Consider the following 19,273-nt stretch of genomic DNA (forward strand, 5'->3'; position numbering starts at 1 on the left):
ACTCTCTTTCCCCCTTCCTCTTCCCATGGTCCCCTGCTAGGTCTCTCCTGTTAGACCTATGAATGCAAACATATGGTATCTATCCTTCTCCGCCTGACTTATTTCACTTAGCATGACACCCTCAAGGTCCATCCACTTTCCTACAAATGGCCATAATTCATTCTTCCTCATTGCCATATAGTACTCCATTGTATATATATACCACATCTTCTTGATCCATTCATTAGGTGAGGGACATTTAGGCTCTTTCCATGATTTGGCTATTGTAGAAAGTGCCGCTATGAACATTGGGGTACATGTGCCCCTATGCATCAGCACTTCTGTATCCCCTGGGTAAATACCTAGCAGTGCTATTGCTGGGTCATAGGGGAGTTCGATAGATAGTTTTTTGAGGAGCCTCCACACTGTTTTCCAGAGCGGCTGCACCACTTTACATTGCCACCAACAGTGTAGGAGAGTGCCCGTCTCTCCACACCCTCACCAGCATCTATAGTCTTTTGATTGGTTCATTTTAGCGACTCTGACTGGTGTGAGGTGGTATCTCAGTGTGGTTTTGATTTGAATTTCCCTGATGATGGGTGACGCTGAGCATTGTTTCATGTGCCTGTTGACCATCTGGATGTCCTCTTTGGAGAAATGTCTATTCAGGTCTTCTGCCCATTTCTTCACTGGATCATTCATTTTTCATCAGACTCTTAAAATAGTCGTGACCCACAAAGTCTCAATACTTAGCTGACATCACTGACATCACTGGAAAGTAAGAAAGTGAAAGTCTGTAATCTAAGAAATTCACTGGAGTGTTTATCTGTATCCAACTGAATTTTCATACTTATAAGTTAATTTTATGTATAGCTATTGTTTATTGCATTCAAGATAGAGGCCCCTCTTCCCTCTCAGCATACAAGTCATGCATCACTTAAATGAGGTGTACAGAATCACTATTTCTGAAAATTACTAAAATCTAAGGTTATCTAGTATTTTTCACTTCCAAATAATTGTGTAATAAGAACCGTAATTTCTGTTCAAAGTAAATTAAAAGGAGTCCCAAAGTGGTTCACTCATTTTGTCATATTTAATACATAATAGGCTACTTAAAAAATAAGAAATAAACACTACTTTTTGTTTCTGTGCTGTGTTTGTGTCATTTGCTATAAAGTCTGGGGTACCTGGGTGGTTCCCTCAGCTGAGCTCTGACTGTTGATTTTGGCTCAGGTCATGATCTCATGATCTTGAGACAGATTGGGCCTGTGTTGGCCCCACCATTGGGCTCAATGTTGGGTTCCGAGCCGGGTGTTGAGCCTGCTTAAGATCGTCTCTCTCCCTCTTCATGTGTCCCTCAAGCATGCAAGCTCTCCCTTTCTTTCAAAACTAAAACTAAACCAAAATAAACTAAAATAAAATAGAAAAGCCTACATAAATAGTCAACCTTTGTTCTTTCAACTTAACCACTCTGTTACACAGTTACTAAAAGCCATTGTAATTTGCTTTTTATCCTATTTTAAGTATTAGTTGCTGGTGTCCATTTATACTTAACTTGTTTAAATTAAAAACCCATCAATATATACAGCCAAGATTTCATATTTTAAGATATTATTTTAAAAATTCATTTTAGAAACAAAAACTTGTTGCGTTGCATTTCAATTTCCCTAATTAAGCAGAGTACTGCCATTTTTTATTATTTTGTTTTTTGTTTTGTTTTGCTTTGTTTGCTATTCCTAAATGTGTAAAACACCTTTGTCATTTTTCCTCCCTTAGGACTATATTTGCCTTCCAAGCAGTTTGGTATAGATGTTGGAATATATATAATATATATGAAAAAGTTGTAATATATGTATAATATATTGCATATCTTAATATATATTTATGTGAGTATAAATATTTATACATATAACTTATTTTTATATAGCTAATATACACAAATATTTTTATAAATTCTCATGTATGTTTTTCTCTGAAGAAAGTAAAAATATGTATCTTGTTGACATTTTCATTAAGAAGTTAAATAGAATAGCCAGAATTTGAGACAAAGTACACACAGTCTTTTTGTTTATGAACAGCAGAATTATCTATTGGGTCTACCAGGTTCTTCTGTGCTAAAGATGGCTTCATTCATCAGTCACTCATTTTCTGAATAAATTAATTTGAGATAAAAAGTTACACCTTTTAAAAAATTTATCAGTCTCAAGTGTCTTTCTCATACTCACCAGACTTCCAATGTAGTCTGAGCTCTATCTTTAATGGTGCTTTTAAAGGTATTGTAACAGATTAAAAAGCAAAGCTTAATAGCTACATTAAAGAGTTTTTGTTAGAACTCCTTTCATAAAAATGATGCAAGTTCATCTTTTGTCAAATAAATATGTAATGAATTGTGGCCACATATATAAAATTGTTTGACTTTCTAATTAAGAAACTATTTAAAGCATAAAGATGAAAAGAAGTTCCCATATCCTTCGATTAAAATAACAACATGAACAGGCAATGGATGTAAAATGAATCATAGAAGAGAACACTTAAGTGGGTAACATATATATGTAAGAAAGTTCAATCACACTTACATTGAAAATGCAAATAAAACTTGAAAGTCATTTCACTATCAAATTAAGAGTGGGGACACCTGGGTGGCTCAGTGGGTTAAGTGTCCGACTTCAGCTCAGGTCATAATCTTGCAGTCCTTGGGTTCGAGCCCCACATCAGGCTCTGTGCTGACAGCTCGGAGCCTGGAGCGTGTTTCAGATTCTGTGTCTCCCTCTCTCTCTCTGACCCTCCCCCACTTTTGCTCTGTCTCTGTCTCTCAAGAATAAATGAGCATTAAAAAAATTTTCTTTAGAAAAAAACACAAAATGCTGATAGATGTATAATAGACAGAAACAATCATATTCTCCTGGTGAGATGTAAACTGGTACAGTTTCTCTGAAAACAATCTCCGCGTAGATCATGAACTTAAAAATAGTCACATATTTTGATACTCTCCTATATCCCAATCCAAGGAGATAATCAGAAATAAAATCAAACACTTGCATGCAAAGATATTCTATTTAATATTACCAAAAATTGGGAACAATACAAAAATCTAATAAATTAAGAGGTTCATAAATTTAATAAATTTAATACATTAAGAATAATTATATATTGTATGACAGTATTATGAAATTTTATTCACCTACTGAACATTATGTTTTGGAATATTTTTCATAAATGCTCACAGTATAATAGGAACAGAAATAAGCTGCTGTATTGGAGAGTTAATTTGTTAGTTAATGTGCTATGCACATGGGATTACCCTTTAAATTATATTTGTTTTTATTTTATTTTATTTTATTTTATTATTTTATTGCATTTTATTAATTTTGTTATTTTTTAGTTTTTCAGTATAATTAATATACAATGGTATAAACAAAACTATATAATTGAGTGATGCAACAATTCTATACCTAAGTTAGAGCTCATCACCATTATTGTACTCTTAATCCCTTTTACTTATTTTACCCATCCCCTACCTATCTCCCACCCACGTGAAGCTCCTTTTATACTAAATATATATAGAATGATTAGAGAAACTTGATTCTTTTCAAAAAAGAAACAATGTTAAACTATTGAAAGTTTATGCAATTATGATTCTAGACCCAGATTAATCACTAATCTATGTTTGACAGAAAAATTTTACTATCACAGAGCTTACATTTTTAGAATTATGACTAGCCTTGACTGAAAATCTTGATTTTCATTTAGAATACTATCAGCTAGAAAAACAAAAAAATCAAAACCAACCAAACAAAAAAAAGTTCTTTTAACCAATGCCAAAATACAGAGAAGATTCATTCATCGGTAATTTATTAATATCAGTGATCACTCAGGAGACAGAACAGGGTAGAAGGGAACTACCTTAAGACTCGACAAAGCCAGAGGACATGCTGACAAAAGTTCACATGAAGTTACTTGCTGCATTACCTAAAGGATATAACCAGGTTTGGATGCTTATTTCCTAAGCAAAGGTGGTACCAACCATAATCTAAAATATTACATTGGATTTAAACTTTTGCAAAGCTATGTTGTGACCATAGGAATGAAATTTTAAAAATTAATAACCATGTTATTAATAAAAAGGGATAGAGAAAAAAACTTGGCTTTCACTTTTGTAGAGGAATCTGTGTAATAAAATCCCTAGTTATATTGAGTTATCTTTTTTACATATATCTTTAAACCTCCAAAAAGAATAGGGTCACTTCATAATTAGAATCATATTTATTTGATTGATCATTGATAACTATTGAGTGACTTGATATTCAGAGACATGTTAATTTTCAAGATTTACAGTGAATAAATATATGTTCTTCACTTAGAGACAGAATGTATACCACAAATATATGAAGGGAAGTCTCAAGAATTTATCCCATTTCCTTTACTTATTACCAGTGATTGCAGAATGTTAAGAGAATTTGAATACAGACATTGAAAATAAGCATCCCACCTCTAACCTAAATGAAAAAATTCAGTGCCCCAAATCCAGTTATCAAAACTTAAAAGCAACTAAAGTTACCCTATTTCCTAGAATCCATATTCTATTTCCAAGGGGTAGAGCCACCAGGATGGTACTAAGTAAGTACACATATTTCTGAACACAAACATGCAAAAATGTACAGTGCATGTAATCTTGGACAAGAAAAACTTTCTGCTTTTTAGATGTCACAGTCCTACATATAACAGCTTGATATTTCAGTTTCAGAAGTAATATGTCTCCTAGGAGTGCTGACAATTTTACATGTGGATACCTTTTGAGGAAAAAAAAAAACTCAGTTTGCACACACTGCTGTGAACATAATCTAGTTTTTTTTTCCTTCTGAGGCCCACCTGATCAGATTATATGTAAATCAAGGAAGTGTTGCACTAGTTTTTCTCCATTTGTGGATGAATTGCTTCATATGACCTTCTGAAACGTCCATATGTTGCAACTTCACTACATCAGGAGTTCTTTTGAAATGCCAGCATCACCAAAATTGGGCGTGAAACTCTTTAGTTTCTACTAATGTTGTCTCAAGGTGACATCAGCTAGATCTCAGACAAGAAGAAGTATCATTTGATTGACTTTTCAAAATCTATCGAAAACAAAGGACTTGGGAAAAAAAGGACAGAAATTGATCTTGGTTTTGAAGACCCCAAATAATCAAATGAAATCTAGGAGCAACTGAGTGGCTCAGTCGGTTAAGCATCTGGCTCTGGATCTCACGGTTCATGGGATCAAGCCCTGCGTTGATTTCTGCCCTGAAAGCACGGAACCTGCTTGGGATTCTCTCTTTCTCTCTCTCGCTCTCTCTCTGCTCCTCTTCCACTTATGTCTCTGCCTCTGTCTCAAAATAAATAAATATTTTTAAAAGAAGGCTAAAGGAGATAAATGCTGCTGTTGGAGTTCTAACCCATTGCTAACTGGTTTATAGCTGCTACAAATGTTGTTCCTTTCAATCATCTATCTTTGGAAATGATGAGGAAAGTAATAACAAATGAATCATTCTTCAACAAATTGCTGTCTCTTTTAATTTTGAGTCCAGAGTGCTTCTGGAAATATAAAGAAACAGCAGAGTCTTATATTGGAATAAGGTCACTTTGAATACAGAATGGATATTGAAAATTAAGAGCACCTAAGAAGGGACAGATCACTACCAAAAATATCTAAACACTTTTTGTTTATTCAAATGTATTGAACGAATTTGGTCTTCAAAGTCTGTCTGAGATGGGACATATGTAAAGGCAAGTCCACTGTTGCAAGGTTTTGGCAGAAGATGATTCTGAAAATGTTGAAAAAAATAAAAGTGGTAGCCATTCATTTTTTTGTTTCTATACACTAGTTTTGACAAAGAGAAAATATAAGCCCAGAAAATTGAAGTGACCTTATAAGGTCTGCCTATTTTTACTCATTTAAACCTTGAATAAGTCTCTTACCCTACAGGATTTCAAAGCATCTTTCTCTGTGAAATGGGCATAGCTATGGTGGGATCTGATTTCTTTCTTCTGGGAGTTCTAGAAGTTTCCAATGAATGGAGCTGTGTCTCATTTCCCACAAAGTATCAATAACAAAATTTATTGAATACTTATTACTAGTTTATATTTGCTGTTTTCCACCTTAGTTCTATGGTATCCAGATGCCATGAGATACGTTAATATTTCCAACTCCACAGCTTCATCATTTTACTGATATGCTTGTAAACAAACGGATTATATTCGATGTTTTCCCATTAATGTTTATGTGTGAAGAAAGGATGATGACTATCAAGCTGTGATTCTTCAGCTGGTTTTATATGTATTCTTTAAAAATTTGGGGGAAGCAAAGGATTCCTACTGACATATATGGAGCGTGTGCTCAACCACATGCATTCCAGACAGAGACAGAACACCTGTATTCAAATCCTTATTACACTATCCTGAGGCTTCAGTCCTGGAACTTCACTGTGCTCCTCAAATGAGGCAATTCCATAATTTTTCAGTAAGAATTAAATGATAGTAAGTATGTAGAACAATGTCTGGAATATATTTTAAAAATAAAGTAAGTATTTGCTAATATTGCAAAGCAACGAATACATTGTTGTCAAATCTGAGTGCAATTAGAAAATTTACTCAATTTCTTTTTTAAATTTATATATATATATATATTTGTGTTTTTAAATTTATTTTAGAGAGAGAAACACACAGCATGAGCAGGGGAGGGTCTGAGAGAGAGGAGACACAGAGTCTGAAGCAGGCTCCAGGCTCTGAGCTGTCAGCACAGAGCCCGACGCAGGGCTTGAACCCATAAACCATAGATCATGACCTGAGCTGAAGTCAGATGTTTAACTGACTGAGCCACCCAGGAGCTTCAGAACATTTACTCAATTTCAATTGCTTACATTTGATGTCTATTTTTTTTTTCAGAGAATTACCCCATGAATGTAATATAACACATATGGAAATAATTTTGGCAGCTTGGATTATGAGCCTGAAAGTCACCCTCCCGGGATTCTTCTTCACTCTCCTGATACTTAATATCTTAGAAACTTGAGGAGGGAATTCAGAGAATAAATTTAATAATAAATTTAATAATAAATACATTTATATCCAAACTCAAAATTCATATAAATTATGAGAATACTGGAATCAACTCAACATAAAAGAAAAACTATATTGAACATACTTGAAGACATATTGGATAGACTTTAAAACATTGTTTTTCCAGTGATTGGAATCTGGTCTCAGCAAGGCCACAATGGTCCAAATGCTGCCAAAGCATGAATAAGGGCCACACATGAGCATGGTTTTAAACACTTAGACTCCTTTCATTTCCCATGATCATGTAATGGCAACAAGATAGATGATAAGTGAAAGTTTGTGTCAGTTCTTTACTGACACAAGGTCAGAAAACATTTTGAGGGTTGTTTTTTTGTTTTTTGTTTTGTTTTTGGTTTTGTTTTTACAGAAATAAACCAAATCAATACATGAATTCAGACCAATAAAGGATTCAATCTTTGAAGCCAATTCTTTGCAAAATTTCAATATCAAAGCAAGGGTAACGGGAAAATCATAAACAAAAATATTTTCAACTAAAAGAATGAAAACAACTTTAATCTTCTAAGTGATCTGGAAAGCACTTACCCTAAGCACTAGAAAGTACTAGCAATTCAATGTGCTTCTTCAAAAAAACCCAGACATTTATACAGTTTGAAACAATGAGAACCAAATAAGCTGATTTCTGTTCATGGGAAACACCTAGTCATAGTGTTAATATTTAAAGTTCATCCTAATTTTTCAAGCCATTTGTGAACACCTTCTTAGAATGCAGCAACTCTTACCACATTGTGCAAAGCAAAGCAAAGCAAAGCAAAAAACAACAACTCTATGGAGGTATACCAATTCTCAAGGTTCATGGGAGCCTTTAGAATATATACTGGGTGAAAGATATCTAAACTGAAATTTCTTTAATGTTATAAATATTCAATGTCTCTTGGCAGGTATTGTTATTTTTCTTTGAAAAGAAATTTATTTTTAAATAAAACTTCCAAAGATTATTTCATTTAAAAACCATGTCTCTCCATTTGGCCCCCACTTTTCCAGACCTCTGAACAAGTCTATGAATTGTTAATTTCAAGACCATCTCACTCACCATTAACTGAGGACTCCTTCAGCAAGATTTTCTTCCAAAATGAATTCAATAAGGGCAAATGCAAAACAGTCCTCATATGACAGGAAAATCGCAAATGCAAATGCTGACCAGGTAAATTGTGGCTGAATGTCAATTATACTTTTAGAACAGTTCTTGGAAAATTCAAGCTTTCTCTTCAATTAAGTAACGTGTTTAGAGAAGCAAATGAGAGCTAGATTCCAGGATTTCAGAACGCAATAAGTTCTGGGTAAATTCAAATTACATGGCAGAATCGCATAACCCAGAGCCTCTGCCACCAGCTGCACCTGTATGAATGCGACAAATGCAAGGTTGTTTGAAACTAACTCAGTAAAATGTGTGAAATCACTTGGACACACAACAGGAACAGTTTCCAGCTTATGAATTATGTAATTTGTCTAGGACACGAGATTCAAAATAACTATTTAAATGTTTTGTGTGATTTCATATTCTCTTAAGGTTCTATGTTATCTATAGCATTTGTGCATTCTGAAGTCATTGTTATAAATGCAGTTTTAAAAATGAAGAGTGCTTTTGGGATGCCGGGTGTCTCAGTTCAGCATCTGACTCATGATTTTGGCTCAGGTCATGATCTCACAGTTCATGAGATCCATGAGATCGGTGCTGACAGTGCAGAGCCTGCTTGGGATGCTCTCTATCCCTCTCTCTCTCTCTCTCTGTCCCTCCCCCGCTTACACTCTCTTTCTCTCTCTCTCTCAAAATAAATAAATAAACATTTAAAAAATAAAGTGCTTTTAAAAATATACTTACAATAATAATTAATCTTGATTATAATAAATTAATCTTGATTATAATTAATTAGGGTTTTTTTGGCTAATAAAAGTTTCCATATAATGCTCCATATTTTTTTACCCTGGTTTATCACAGTAAAAGGAAAGGACCATAGAAAAGAAATAATGGAAAATGAAGAAAATAATATGATTGCTGTCTCTCCAAATGCTGATTATCATGGTGAGTATATTTGAAATAAAAAAGATCCTCATTACTGCACTAGAATAGGATATATTTCAGGTATATTCATATATCCTTTCCATAATGCCTTGTACCAATATGGGTAAAAAAGAATAAACTTTTATGATAATAAAAATTCCCTAATACTATACATTTTAAGATTAATGACCTAGCATTGCATAGTTAATAATTTGTCATGTAAATATCAATTGGCTGATTATGTATATGCTAAATTTTTGTACATCATTTTCTCAGTCATCTTTAATTCAACAAGCTCATTCAGTGAAACACAATTATACAATAAATTAAAACAGAATTCATGGAAATGGTAGACTATAATTGATTTGATTTCTAGTTTAACTAAAAACTAGACTCTGTAGAAGTCAACAATATTTGAAAACTCAGTTATCAGATCCTTTTAAATGCTTCATTCAATACATACAACACAGTCCCAAAGATGTAACTTAGGAAACAAAACTGTAAACTGTACACATTTCATTTTCTTTCCCTCATCCCAATCATGACACTGGTGTAGAGTTTAGACTTGAGATGAAACTTCTTCCCTTGTACCTAGAATTGGGAATAGACTCCTGGCGTTCACAGGGCCAGCTAGTTCCATTCAGTGGGCAAAGTCAAAGTTTATAGATAAGGAGGATGGCAAGTGCAGGGACCAGAAGAAAATTGATGTGCAGGTCACAAAACAACCATTTTAGACGAGATCGAGATGGAATAAATCCTGCTGCATTTTGAATAGCTATGATGTGTAGAAGATGACTGGAAAAGATGATGAAGCCCTCAGGGGAAGGGTCCAAAAGTAGCACTAACATTTACTTTCATGATGAGTGGATGTACATTCTAGCAGTGACCCTAAGAGGTTTTTAAAAAACATAAATGGGTGTGTACAGTGAGTGGCAAATCCGGTTATTTCCCTTTTGGATTTTTAATACTCTTACTATTTTTTTAAATTTATTCAGGGATGTCTAGGTGGATCAGTTGGCTGAATGTCCTACAAGTGTCCTACTTGATTTTGGCTCATATCATGAACCCGGGATCATGAGATCAAGCCCTATGTTGGGTTCCACACTGAGCGTGGAGCCTACTTAAGAGTCCCTCTCTCTCTCCCTCCCTCTCTCTCTCTCTTCCTCTCACTCTGCCCCTGTCTCTCACTCCTCCTCCTCCTCTCTCTCTAAAATAAAAAAATATTCAACTTATTTAACTAAAAAAGAAAAATTCACCCACTCACTACTCCTTGCCTTTTGCAACAACCAATTTGTTCTCTGTATCTATAAGCTCGATTTTGTATTTTTGTTTGTTTTGGGGAGTGTCTGTTTGTTTGTTTTTAGATTCTATATATAAGAGAGATCATACATTACTAGTCTTTTCCTATATGACTTATTTCACTTAGCATAATGCCCACAAGGTCCATTCATGCTGTTGCAAATGACAAGATTTCATTTTTTCTTATTGTTCAATAGTGAGTGTGTGTGTGTGTGTGTGTGTGTGATATGTATCACAATTTCTTTATCCATTTATCCACTGAAGGACACTTAGATTGTTTCCATATCTTTTGTAAATAATACTTCAATGAGTATGAGGGTGCATACATCTCTCTGAGTTAGTGTTTTTGTTTTCTTCAGATAAATACCCCAAAGTGGAATTGCTGGATCATATGGTAGTTCTACTTTTAACTTTTTGAGGAATCTCTCCACTGTTTTCCATAGTGGTTTCCACCATTGGAGAACAAGGGTTCCCTTCACTCCACATCTTTGCCAGCACTTGTCATTTCTTGTCATTTAGAAAGTAGCCATTCTAGCAGATAAAACATCTCATTGTGGTTTTTATTTGCATTTTCCTGATAATTAATGATGTTTTGCTCCTCTGTATGTCTTCTTTAGAAAAATGACTATCTAGACCTTCTGCCAATTTTTTAATCAAATTGGTTTTTTGTTTTGTTTTATTTTTTGGGGATTTAGTACATCTAATGCACTTAAAGTTCAGTAAGGTTATTTGAACATCTCTTTTATTTTAAAAAAATTTTAACATTTATTCATTTCTAAAAGACAGAAAGAGACAGAGCTCAAGTCGGGGAGGGACAGAGAGAGAGGGAGACACAGAGTCCAAAGCAAGCTCCAGGATCTGAGCTCTGAGTTGTCAGCAGAGAACCTGATGTGGGGCTCAAACTCACAAACCACAAGATCATTACCTGAGCCAAAGCTGGACGCTTAACGGATTGAGCCATTCAGGCACTCCTGAACATCTCTTTTTGATAAGAGACTCAATAACCTTTTGAAATTATATTCTTCAACAAGAGCATTACCATCAGAATTTTTTCCTGGTTATGCACTACTTTTATTACTGTAGTTTCCTGAAGCTCAGGTGAAAATTCTACAAATAAATCTTTAAAAATATAAGAGATCTTTTAGGGGAATGAAGGGTTCTTCATTTTAGGAAATAATTTTCAAGACTGGAGAAGAAATTGCCTTTCTGGAGTGAGGGAGTAGGGAATGGGGAGGAGGAAGTTTCTTAAAGGGTCTTGGAATTATTATTAGACAAAAAAGTGTATTGAGGAGTCACATCTGAGGTTGGATACTTGTGACAATAATAAAAATGATTATCTCTCTTGAGGATGTATCATTTGTCATTAGGAAAAAATAAAAGACAAAGGAAATAGTGGTAAAACTTAAATAAAACATTTTTATGATCACATTTTTCAGCAAAACTGAAAATGAGTGAGAAATGGTTAATGCCAATATGGCATTTCCCCCTAGAATGTAATTGGAAGACCTAGCTGTCATTCAAATCTTTGGATTTGCATTCCCACAGTTTCTTTTGAAGAGCACCAGATTCAAAAAGCAGTTCCTCTGATTTTCTTCCCTAGGGTAGCAATCTAGTGCAAGATTCTACTTACGATCGAGGAGTTGGCAGAAGATCAGATTTCTCAGTCCTGTATACTCTATCTGCAAGATCATCTGGAGGAGGTATTTAATACCACTCATAAGAAAAGGCTAAGATTTGTGGTGGAGAACATGGCCTCCTCTTTGTCAGCGATTCCTCATGTTATCCTCATGTCAGCAGAATTTATCACAGGGATCACAGTGAATGGATTTCTTATAATCATCAACTGTAGAGAATTGATCAAAAGCAGAAAGCTAACACCAGTACAACTCCTTTTCATATGTATAGGGATGTCGAGACTTGGTCTGCTGATGGTGTTAATGGTACAAAGTTTTTTCTCTGTGTTCTTTCCACTCTTCTACAGGGTAAAAATTTATGGAGCAGCAATATTGTTCTTTTGGATGTTTTTTAGCTCTGTAAGTCTCTGGTTTGCCGCCTGCCTTTCTGTATTTTACTGCCTCAAGATATCAGACCTCACTCAATCCTATTTTCTTTGGCTGAAATTCAGGATCTTAAAGTTAATGCCTTGGCTGCTTCTGGGAAGCCTGCTGGCCTCCATGAGCATTGCGGCTCTGTGCATCGATGCAGATTACCCTAAAAACATGAACGATAATGATTTCCTCAAGAATGCCACGCTGAAGAAGACTGAACTCAAGATAAGGCCAATTAATGAAGTGCTTCTTGTCAACTTGGCATTGCTATTTCCGCTAGCCATATTTGTGATGTGCACTTTTATGTTATTCATTTCTCTCTACAGGCACACTCATCGGATGCAAAACAGATCTCATGGTGTTAGCAATGCCAGCACAGAAGCCCATATAAATGCATTAAAAACAGTGATAACGTTCTTTTGCTTCTTTATTTCTTATTTTGCTGCCTTCATGGCCAATATGACCTTCAGTATTCCTTACGGAAGTCAGTGCTTCTTTGTGGTAAAGGATATAATGGCGGCATTTCCCTCTGGACATTCAGTTATAATCATCTTGAATAATTCTAAATTCCAACAACCATTCAGGAGACTTCTCTGCCTCAGAAAGAATCTGTGAAATACAAGCAATCCTGAAAAAAAAAAAAAAGATTCAATGAAGAGCGAAGCAATGTTAAATATTGTGTATTTGTTTGACGTGGATTCGATAGACTTATGCTTTGTTTTTGTTTACTTACGTATTTTGTGTGCTCTCTTCCTGGCAAGTTCCTTCTCTCCTACCCCCAGAACATGTGAAGCACTAATTTTGATGTTGGATGGATAGGATTTTTATTCCCCCAGGGATTGTATACTTAAAACATATATAAATACATATATACATGAGATATATAAATATTATGGTAGTAATACACTTAAATAATTAATATTTGCAGTGGAGTGGCAGTTGTGTAAAAATAATCAGAAAAAAAATAAGACTTCATTTGGTTAACCAAAGTAGTTCTGTTATCTGTTTACCCCCAGGTCATCGAGAATCTTCTGTTTTAAATGAGCAAAATCACATTGATTTAGGCTAAGACTTGGAACAGTATAACCATTTTGGCTATTTGGTTAAACATAACTATTTTCCAGAGTATCATTAGTGTAACTATGGTTAAGATGCAAATTATATGTTGAAAATGTATGTATGTCAAGGCAATGAACCCAGATATGCAGACTAAAGTCTAACTTTGTCTTTGATTTCAGCTACTAGTTCAAGTTGGTAAATGAGAAGATGCAAATAGGCTAGCATGTGTGTGTGCATGTACACACACAACCCAGGGTCTCCATCTCTCACAAGAAGAAGAAATATTTTCCCATCCCTTGAAGTGTTAAACTTCTGCCCAGAGAGAATATGAGTGAGGTTGTTGACACTGAAGTCCCAGTAAGAATATGTTCAGCTGATGTCTTAAATTCTTTAAAAATTTTTTTATGTTTTTAAAATTTATTTTTGAGAGGGAGAGAGAGAGTGAGCAGGGGAGGGTCAGGGAGAGAGGGAGACACAGAATCCGAAGCAGGCTCCAGGCTCTGAGCCGCCAACGCAGAACGCTATGAGGGGCTCAAAGTCATGAACCATGAGATCATGACCTGAGCCCAAGCTGGACACTTAACCGACTGAGCCACCCAGGCACACCTAATGTCTTAACTTCTTAAGTGGTGTGTCAATGTCTTCCATCTGGAAATCTTATTCAGGGTATGGCTGCAGCAAATGACTGGAAAATCTAAAGTAAAAGTTTTGAAACATGATAGATTTGAGCGGATTCTGCTTTTTAAGGATCTTGAATAGTCTTGCTTTAGGAAAGAAAAATAGTTTTTGTCATATCTTACATCTCACAATATCTGTTTTAAATCTGTGAAACCCTCACTGGCTCCTAAACAAACAAATGAAAAGATGTGTAGTTACTTTAGTTGTAAATAAATTGTGACTAACTGACTTAGAAGTTGCAAGGATGAAAAAAAAATACTAGATGTATGTGTGTGCACACGTGTGTTTTTTAAATGCTATAAAATATTTTTGCTCACAGCCATTTGCTTCATTCTCAGAACATTTTGTAAAGTAGGCAGTGGGATTATCTCAGTTTCTGCATGCAGAAGTAAGGTCTGAAGAGGTCCTTACACATGCCTAAAGTTCGTCAGCTATACTCACTGGTGTAATTGGAACTCCTTTGTGGCTCTTAAGTCTCTAAGGACAGTGTTCCTTTATTTGGTTTTCTCTCCATTATTATTATTTATAACAACTTTAGATCTCAAAATTTATGATAAGAAACAATGTTCAACCTATATCTGCATTATGTCCTGAAAAAGTCAGCTGAAAAATATTTCAAAATCTTATTCTATTATTTTTTCAAGTCATTTATTTTTTTATTTATCTCATATTTGGTTTACTAATAGTCTGAAGTGGTCTAATCATAGGCCCCCAATTTACAATTTATTATCACTTGGGTCCAGGAAATCACCATGTCAGTGTCCCTCATTATGGGTCAGGTAACACTAACTGTCTACTGGGAAAAACTGGTATTCCCTAGGGTTACAGCCTGAGTTCCAGACAATTGTGTAATGGGAACCCACTCCTTAAGTTATAGAACGATGTGTTGAGTCTTTGCATCATCGTGGGGAATCCCCACGGCCCCTTGTGTCTAGGGCCAAGCTGAAAGTCTCACTGGTGCCAGCGCCTGAGTTACACAGGTAGTCATGACAGATGTTTCCATATTAAGGTCAGATACCATTGAACCACTTATATTTACTGTATTCATTTCTTTTTAATTTAAAAATAATTTTAGTAATTGGTTTTTAACTTGTAAAATGATACATAGTTAATGTAGAAAATTGGAAAAATAAGAAACATAAGAAGTGAACCTGATAGAATCACAGGTAAAATTTTCATGTACCTTCTTCCAGCATTTGAAATCCATGTACACATATATGCACATACACATATATGTGTGTGATGTAATTTATTACATTATGGAGATCACGCTGTACATATACTTTATGCTATTTTTATGTAAATTACATGTGTGAAATTTTGCATTTGTAACAATTTTATAATATTTCATTTTATGGATGTAATTTTGTTTTTGTTTTTAATTTTTTAATGTTTACTTAGTTATTTTTGAGAGACAGAGGGACAGAGTGCAAACTGGGAATGGACAGAGAGTGAGGGAGACACAGAGCCTGAAGCAGGCTCCAGGCTCTGAGCTGTTAGCAGGCTAGAAAGCACGAACCGTGAGATTATGACCTGAGCTGAAGTTGGATGCTTTACTGACTGAGCCACCCAGCACCTCTGTAATTTTGTTTTTAACCATTCATATTTCATTAACCTGTATCTCCATTAGCAAAGAGAATGGTAGAGTTGAAAATAACGTATATATTATTAAAGAAAGAAAACGACAGCACTCAAACTAAACAAACAAAAAATGAAATAAGAGACTCTTAAATGCAGAGAACAAACTGAGGGTTGATGGGGGCTTGGGGGAGTGGGGAAATGAGTGATGGGCACTGAGGAGGGCATTTGTTGGGATGAGCACTGGGTGTTGTATGTAAGTGGTGAACCACAAGAATCTACTCCCAAAAACCCAGAGCACACTTTACACACTACATGTTAGCCAATTCGACAATAAATTATATTTAAAAATAAAGAAATGGAAAAAAGTCTACAATTAAAGAATAGGAGAATATTCTGTTATCATAATTTACACATGAGTAACCCAATTGGTACTAATGTCTTGAAAAATTTTGGAATGAGAATTCCTTGACATAGGTCTATGGGCATGGGAGTCCTTGGAATGAACCTGTTGGCCTGGGAAACTTGTACTGACGCCGTGGGCTGGGAGTTCCTTGGGATGTGGCTGCGGCAGGGCAGGCCTCCCAGGCTTTCATCAAGTCTGTATGAAAAGGCATCAATGCCTTTAAGAGGAATTCCAGTAATCAGGTAATTAACTTTTTTATTCTAGAATTGCTTTATTTTGTGTATGTTATCTCACGAACCATCACAAGCCAGGTAGAGAATATTATTATCTGTACTAAATATGAGGAAATCTAAACTTGAAAAGACAAAAGAATTGGTTACTTATCTAGACCTGAATCTTGTCTTCTAAATCTGAATTCCTAAGTTTTTTCTAAACACAATTGTGCATCAAAGCTGCCTAGTGAATAGTTTTAAATTGAGGATTTCCAGGCTTCTCCTAGACTTGCTGAATACAGTGTCTGGGGACGGTGCCCAAAAACCTATATTGTGAACTTGCAGGCAATTCTGATGCAATTTGTTTACTGACCAGCGTTTGTCAGGTCCACCACATTGCAGAATATTAATGCTACTAACTGGAGCCTTAAACATATATTCTTGTCAATGTAAACTCTTTCTTGGGAGAAATTTTTTAGGGCATTTAAATTAAGTTCTTCTCCATTACAAAACATTTAAGTTATATAGCTAACCTTTCATTGAGATGTTTTTGGTTGAAAGGAACCGATTCACATGTTGGTCATCTAATGTAAGAAGGGACATGTGGAATGCACATGAAATGATAAACAAGGAATACTGTCATGGAAATCCAAAAATAAAAGCTGAAACCAGCAGAGTAAAAGGAATACATAGAGCTCAACAGCCATCATTTTTGGAATCTCTTCTAGTGCTCATCCAATATTATGAGTCAATCTCTCCCTGCACACCTGCTTTTTCTTCTCTCACTATATAATGTGTAGAAAATATATTTTTTTCCTGCTTATACATATCTCCTACTTCATCATAAATACAACTGATTCTACCATTCTGGACCTTGACTTTACCTCATGACTTCTTTCTATCTTACACTTTAACACAGACTGCTGTGTGTGATTTGATTTATTTACCTCAAGTCAAATTTTTCTAGGGTATATCTGATTACACATCTGTCATTGTTGTCAGGCCATCATTAGGGTCCTGGTATATCTAGGTACTGGCTATACTTGGATGAGGGGTCCAAATCTGAGCCAATCAGATTCAATCTGGAAGGCAAAGCCACTGGTCTGCCTCGGGCTCCCTGTAGCTTCAGTTGGGATGTGAGCAGGGAAGTTTCTCTGAAAGCATCTTAGTGTATCAGGCACCATGATTATCATGAATCCATATGCTTCTGGAATGCCTCATTTTTCAGAATTCATTTAAGGCAAGGGATACCCGTAGATCCCATGAAGACTTTGCAAGTCACTGCAAACTTAAAACCCACAAATAGGAATTTGATCTATCTTCCTGTGTATTCTAGATAATTTTATGTCAAAGAAGACTTTTAATATATGAGAATGAGTTCTTTTACAATAGAAGATTAAATGTACGCTGCTCAGTAAATAAATAAATATTGAGAGTCAATTATGTAGGCACACCAAGGGGTCCACATGTTTGCATGGGCACATCACAGCTGTTTCAAACCAGAAAATGAGTTTGAGAACATCTGTGTTTGTACTATTTCTTCCGACTTCTTTCTCAATAGACACAGTTCACTTTTACTCATCTCCGCACTAGACAATATATGCTTAATTAATCAATAAAGAGCTTTAGTTTTAACCATTAGAAATAAATTACCAGAAAGAAGGCATTTCCAAGTTAATTCTGCAAATCCTGCACGTCTTCTCTGGCACTACTTAAAGAGTAAAATTTTGAAAATTAAAGGCTTCCTCCCAGGAATGCCTGGGTGGCTCAGTCGATTAAGTGTCCAACTTCGGTTTAGGTCATAATCTCATAGTTCATGGGTTTCAACCCCAGGTAGGGCTCTGCACCGACAGCTTGGGGCCTGGACCCAGCTTTGGATTCTGTATCTCACTCTCTCTCTGCCACTCTCCCACTTGTGCGCGCTCTCTCTCTCTCAAAAATAATTAAACATTTAAAAAAAGCCTTCCTCCCATATTCACACACATATTTATCCAAACTTTTGAAGTTTGCAAAATTGCAAAATCTTGTATCAGAATTCCTTCCATTTCCTAAGACCAGCCTCCTGGAATTTTTTTAAAAGGACAAATAGGGAAATTACCAATAACTTTCACATAAGCAACTTCAGGATTAGAAGAGGTAGAGGAAGAAAGGATGTGCACTCTGGAAAATTAGTTTTCCTTGTGTTTGACTTGAACGGGATTATCTCAGTATGACGTCCAGAAAAAAATCGGACATAGATGTATCTTGTACCAGCTTTGCAGTTTTTGTCCGGGGTCCTGCTGTGTGTCACAGACTCCTCACTACAAAAGTTCCCTGACACATGGAAAATAACAGCCAATTTCATGCTTCAGGCTCAGGGGAGTTAGTCATTAATGGAATTCTTATAACACTGTGCTATGAGGCCACGTTATATGGATAAGATGAATGTAAGGAAATATTTAATTTCTAACTCAGGGAAATTATAACAACAGATGCCTTACAGTATCACTGAGCACACAACATTTTGTGCTCAAAATACATGTTATATCAATAAATGCTCTTTCAACGTATGCCAAATATTGTTCTCTAATTTCCCTAAGGGTAATTATTTTACAGAAGAGATAAAGACAATGGAAATGGTCTCCACGGAATTAATGGAAATTGTTAAGAATGCGGCTTTATTGACCCAGTTTTCTATGTGATGATTCTGAACTTTCAAATTTGTTTGCATTTTCAGAGACCCTTAGTGGTTGCACTTTGTTTTTACTAATTTGCTTAAAAAGTTGCTAAGTCTGTGCTTATGTCTCTTTTTAAAAATCTTACTTCCCCATTATGGTCTACTATAGTTTTTTCAGTACCTAGTTTCATGGAAGTAAAATAAAATGACAATTATTTTTCCTAAAACCATCTTTCAATTATT

At 35.3% G+C, this 19,273-nt stretch overlaps 1 protein-coding gene and 1 long non-coding RNA gene across 5 annotated transcripts in view; both read left to right on the plus strand.

The window, feature by feature from the left end:
* The window catches only part of LOC115306847, a 15,958-nt gene extending 5,761 nt beyond the window's left edge, over nucleotides 1-10,197 (plus strand). For all 4 annotated transcript variants that reach the window (XR_003915461.1, XR_003915457.1, XR_003915458.1 and 1 more), the window contains 3 exons: nucleotides 8,077-8,236; nucleotides 9,032-9,115; nucleotides 10,090-10,197. This is a non-coding gene — a long non-coding RNA (uncharacterized LOC115306847). The remainder of the gene's footprint in view (nucleotides 1-8,076; nucleotides 8,237-9,031; nucleotides 9,116-10,089) is intronic.
* A 1,908-nt stretch (nucleotides 10,198-12,105) lies between these two features.
* LOC115306837 (taste receptor type 2 member 9-like) lies at nucleotides 12,106-13,063 on the plus strand. The gene has a single exon (XM_029957405.1). The coding sequence runs from the start codon at nucleotides 12,142-12,144 to the stop codon at nucleotides 13,054-13,056; it is 915 nt and encodes a 304-aa protein (XP_029813265.1). The 5' UTR covers nucleotides 12,106-12,141; the 3' UTR covers nucleotides 13,057-13,063.
* Nucleotides 13,064-19,273: the final 6,210 nt, after the last annotated feature.

The sequence above is a fragment of the Suricata suricatta genome, chromosome 2 (assembly GCF_006229205.1).
Source record: "Suricata suricatta isolate VVHF042 chromosome 2, meerkat_22Aug2017_6uvM2_HiC, whole genome shotgun sequence".
NCBI lineage: Eukaryota > Metazoa > Chordata > Mammalia > Carnivora > Herpestidae > Suricata > Suricata suricatta.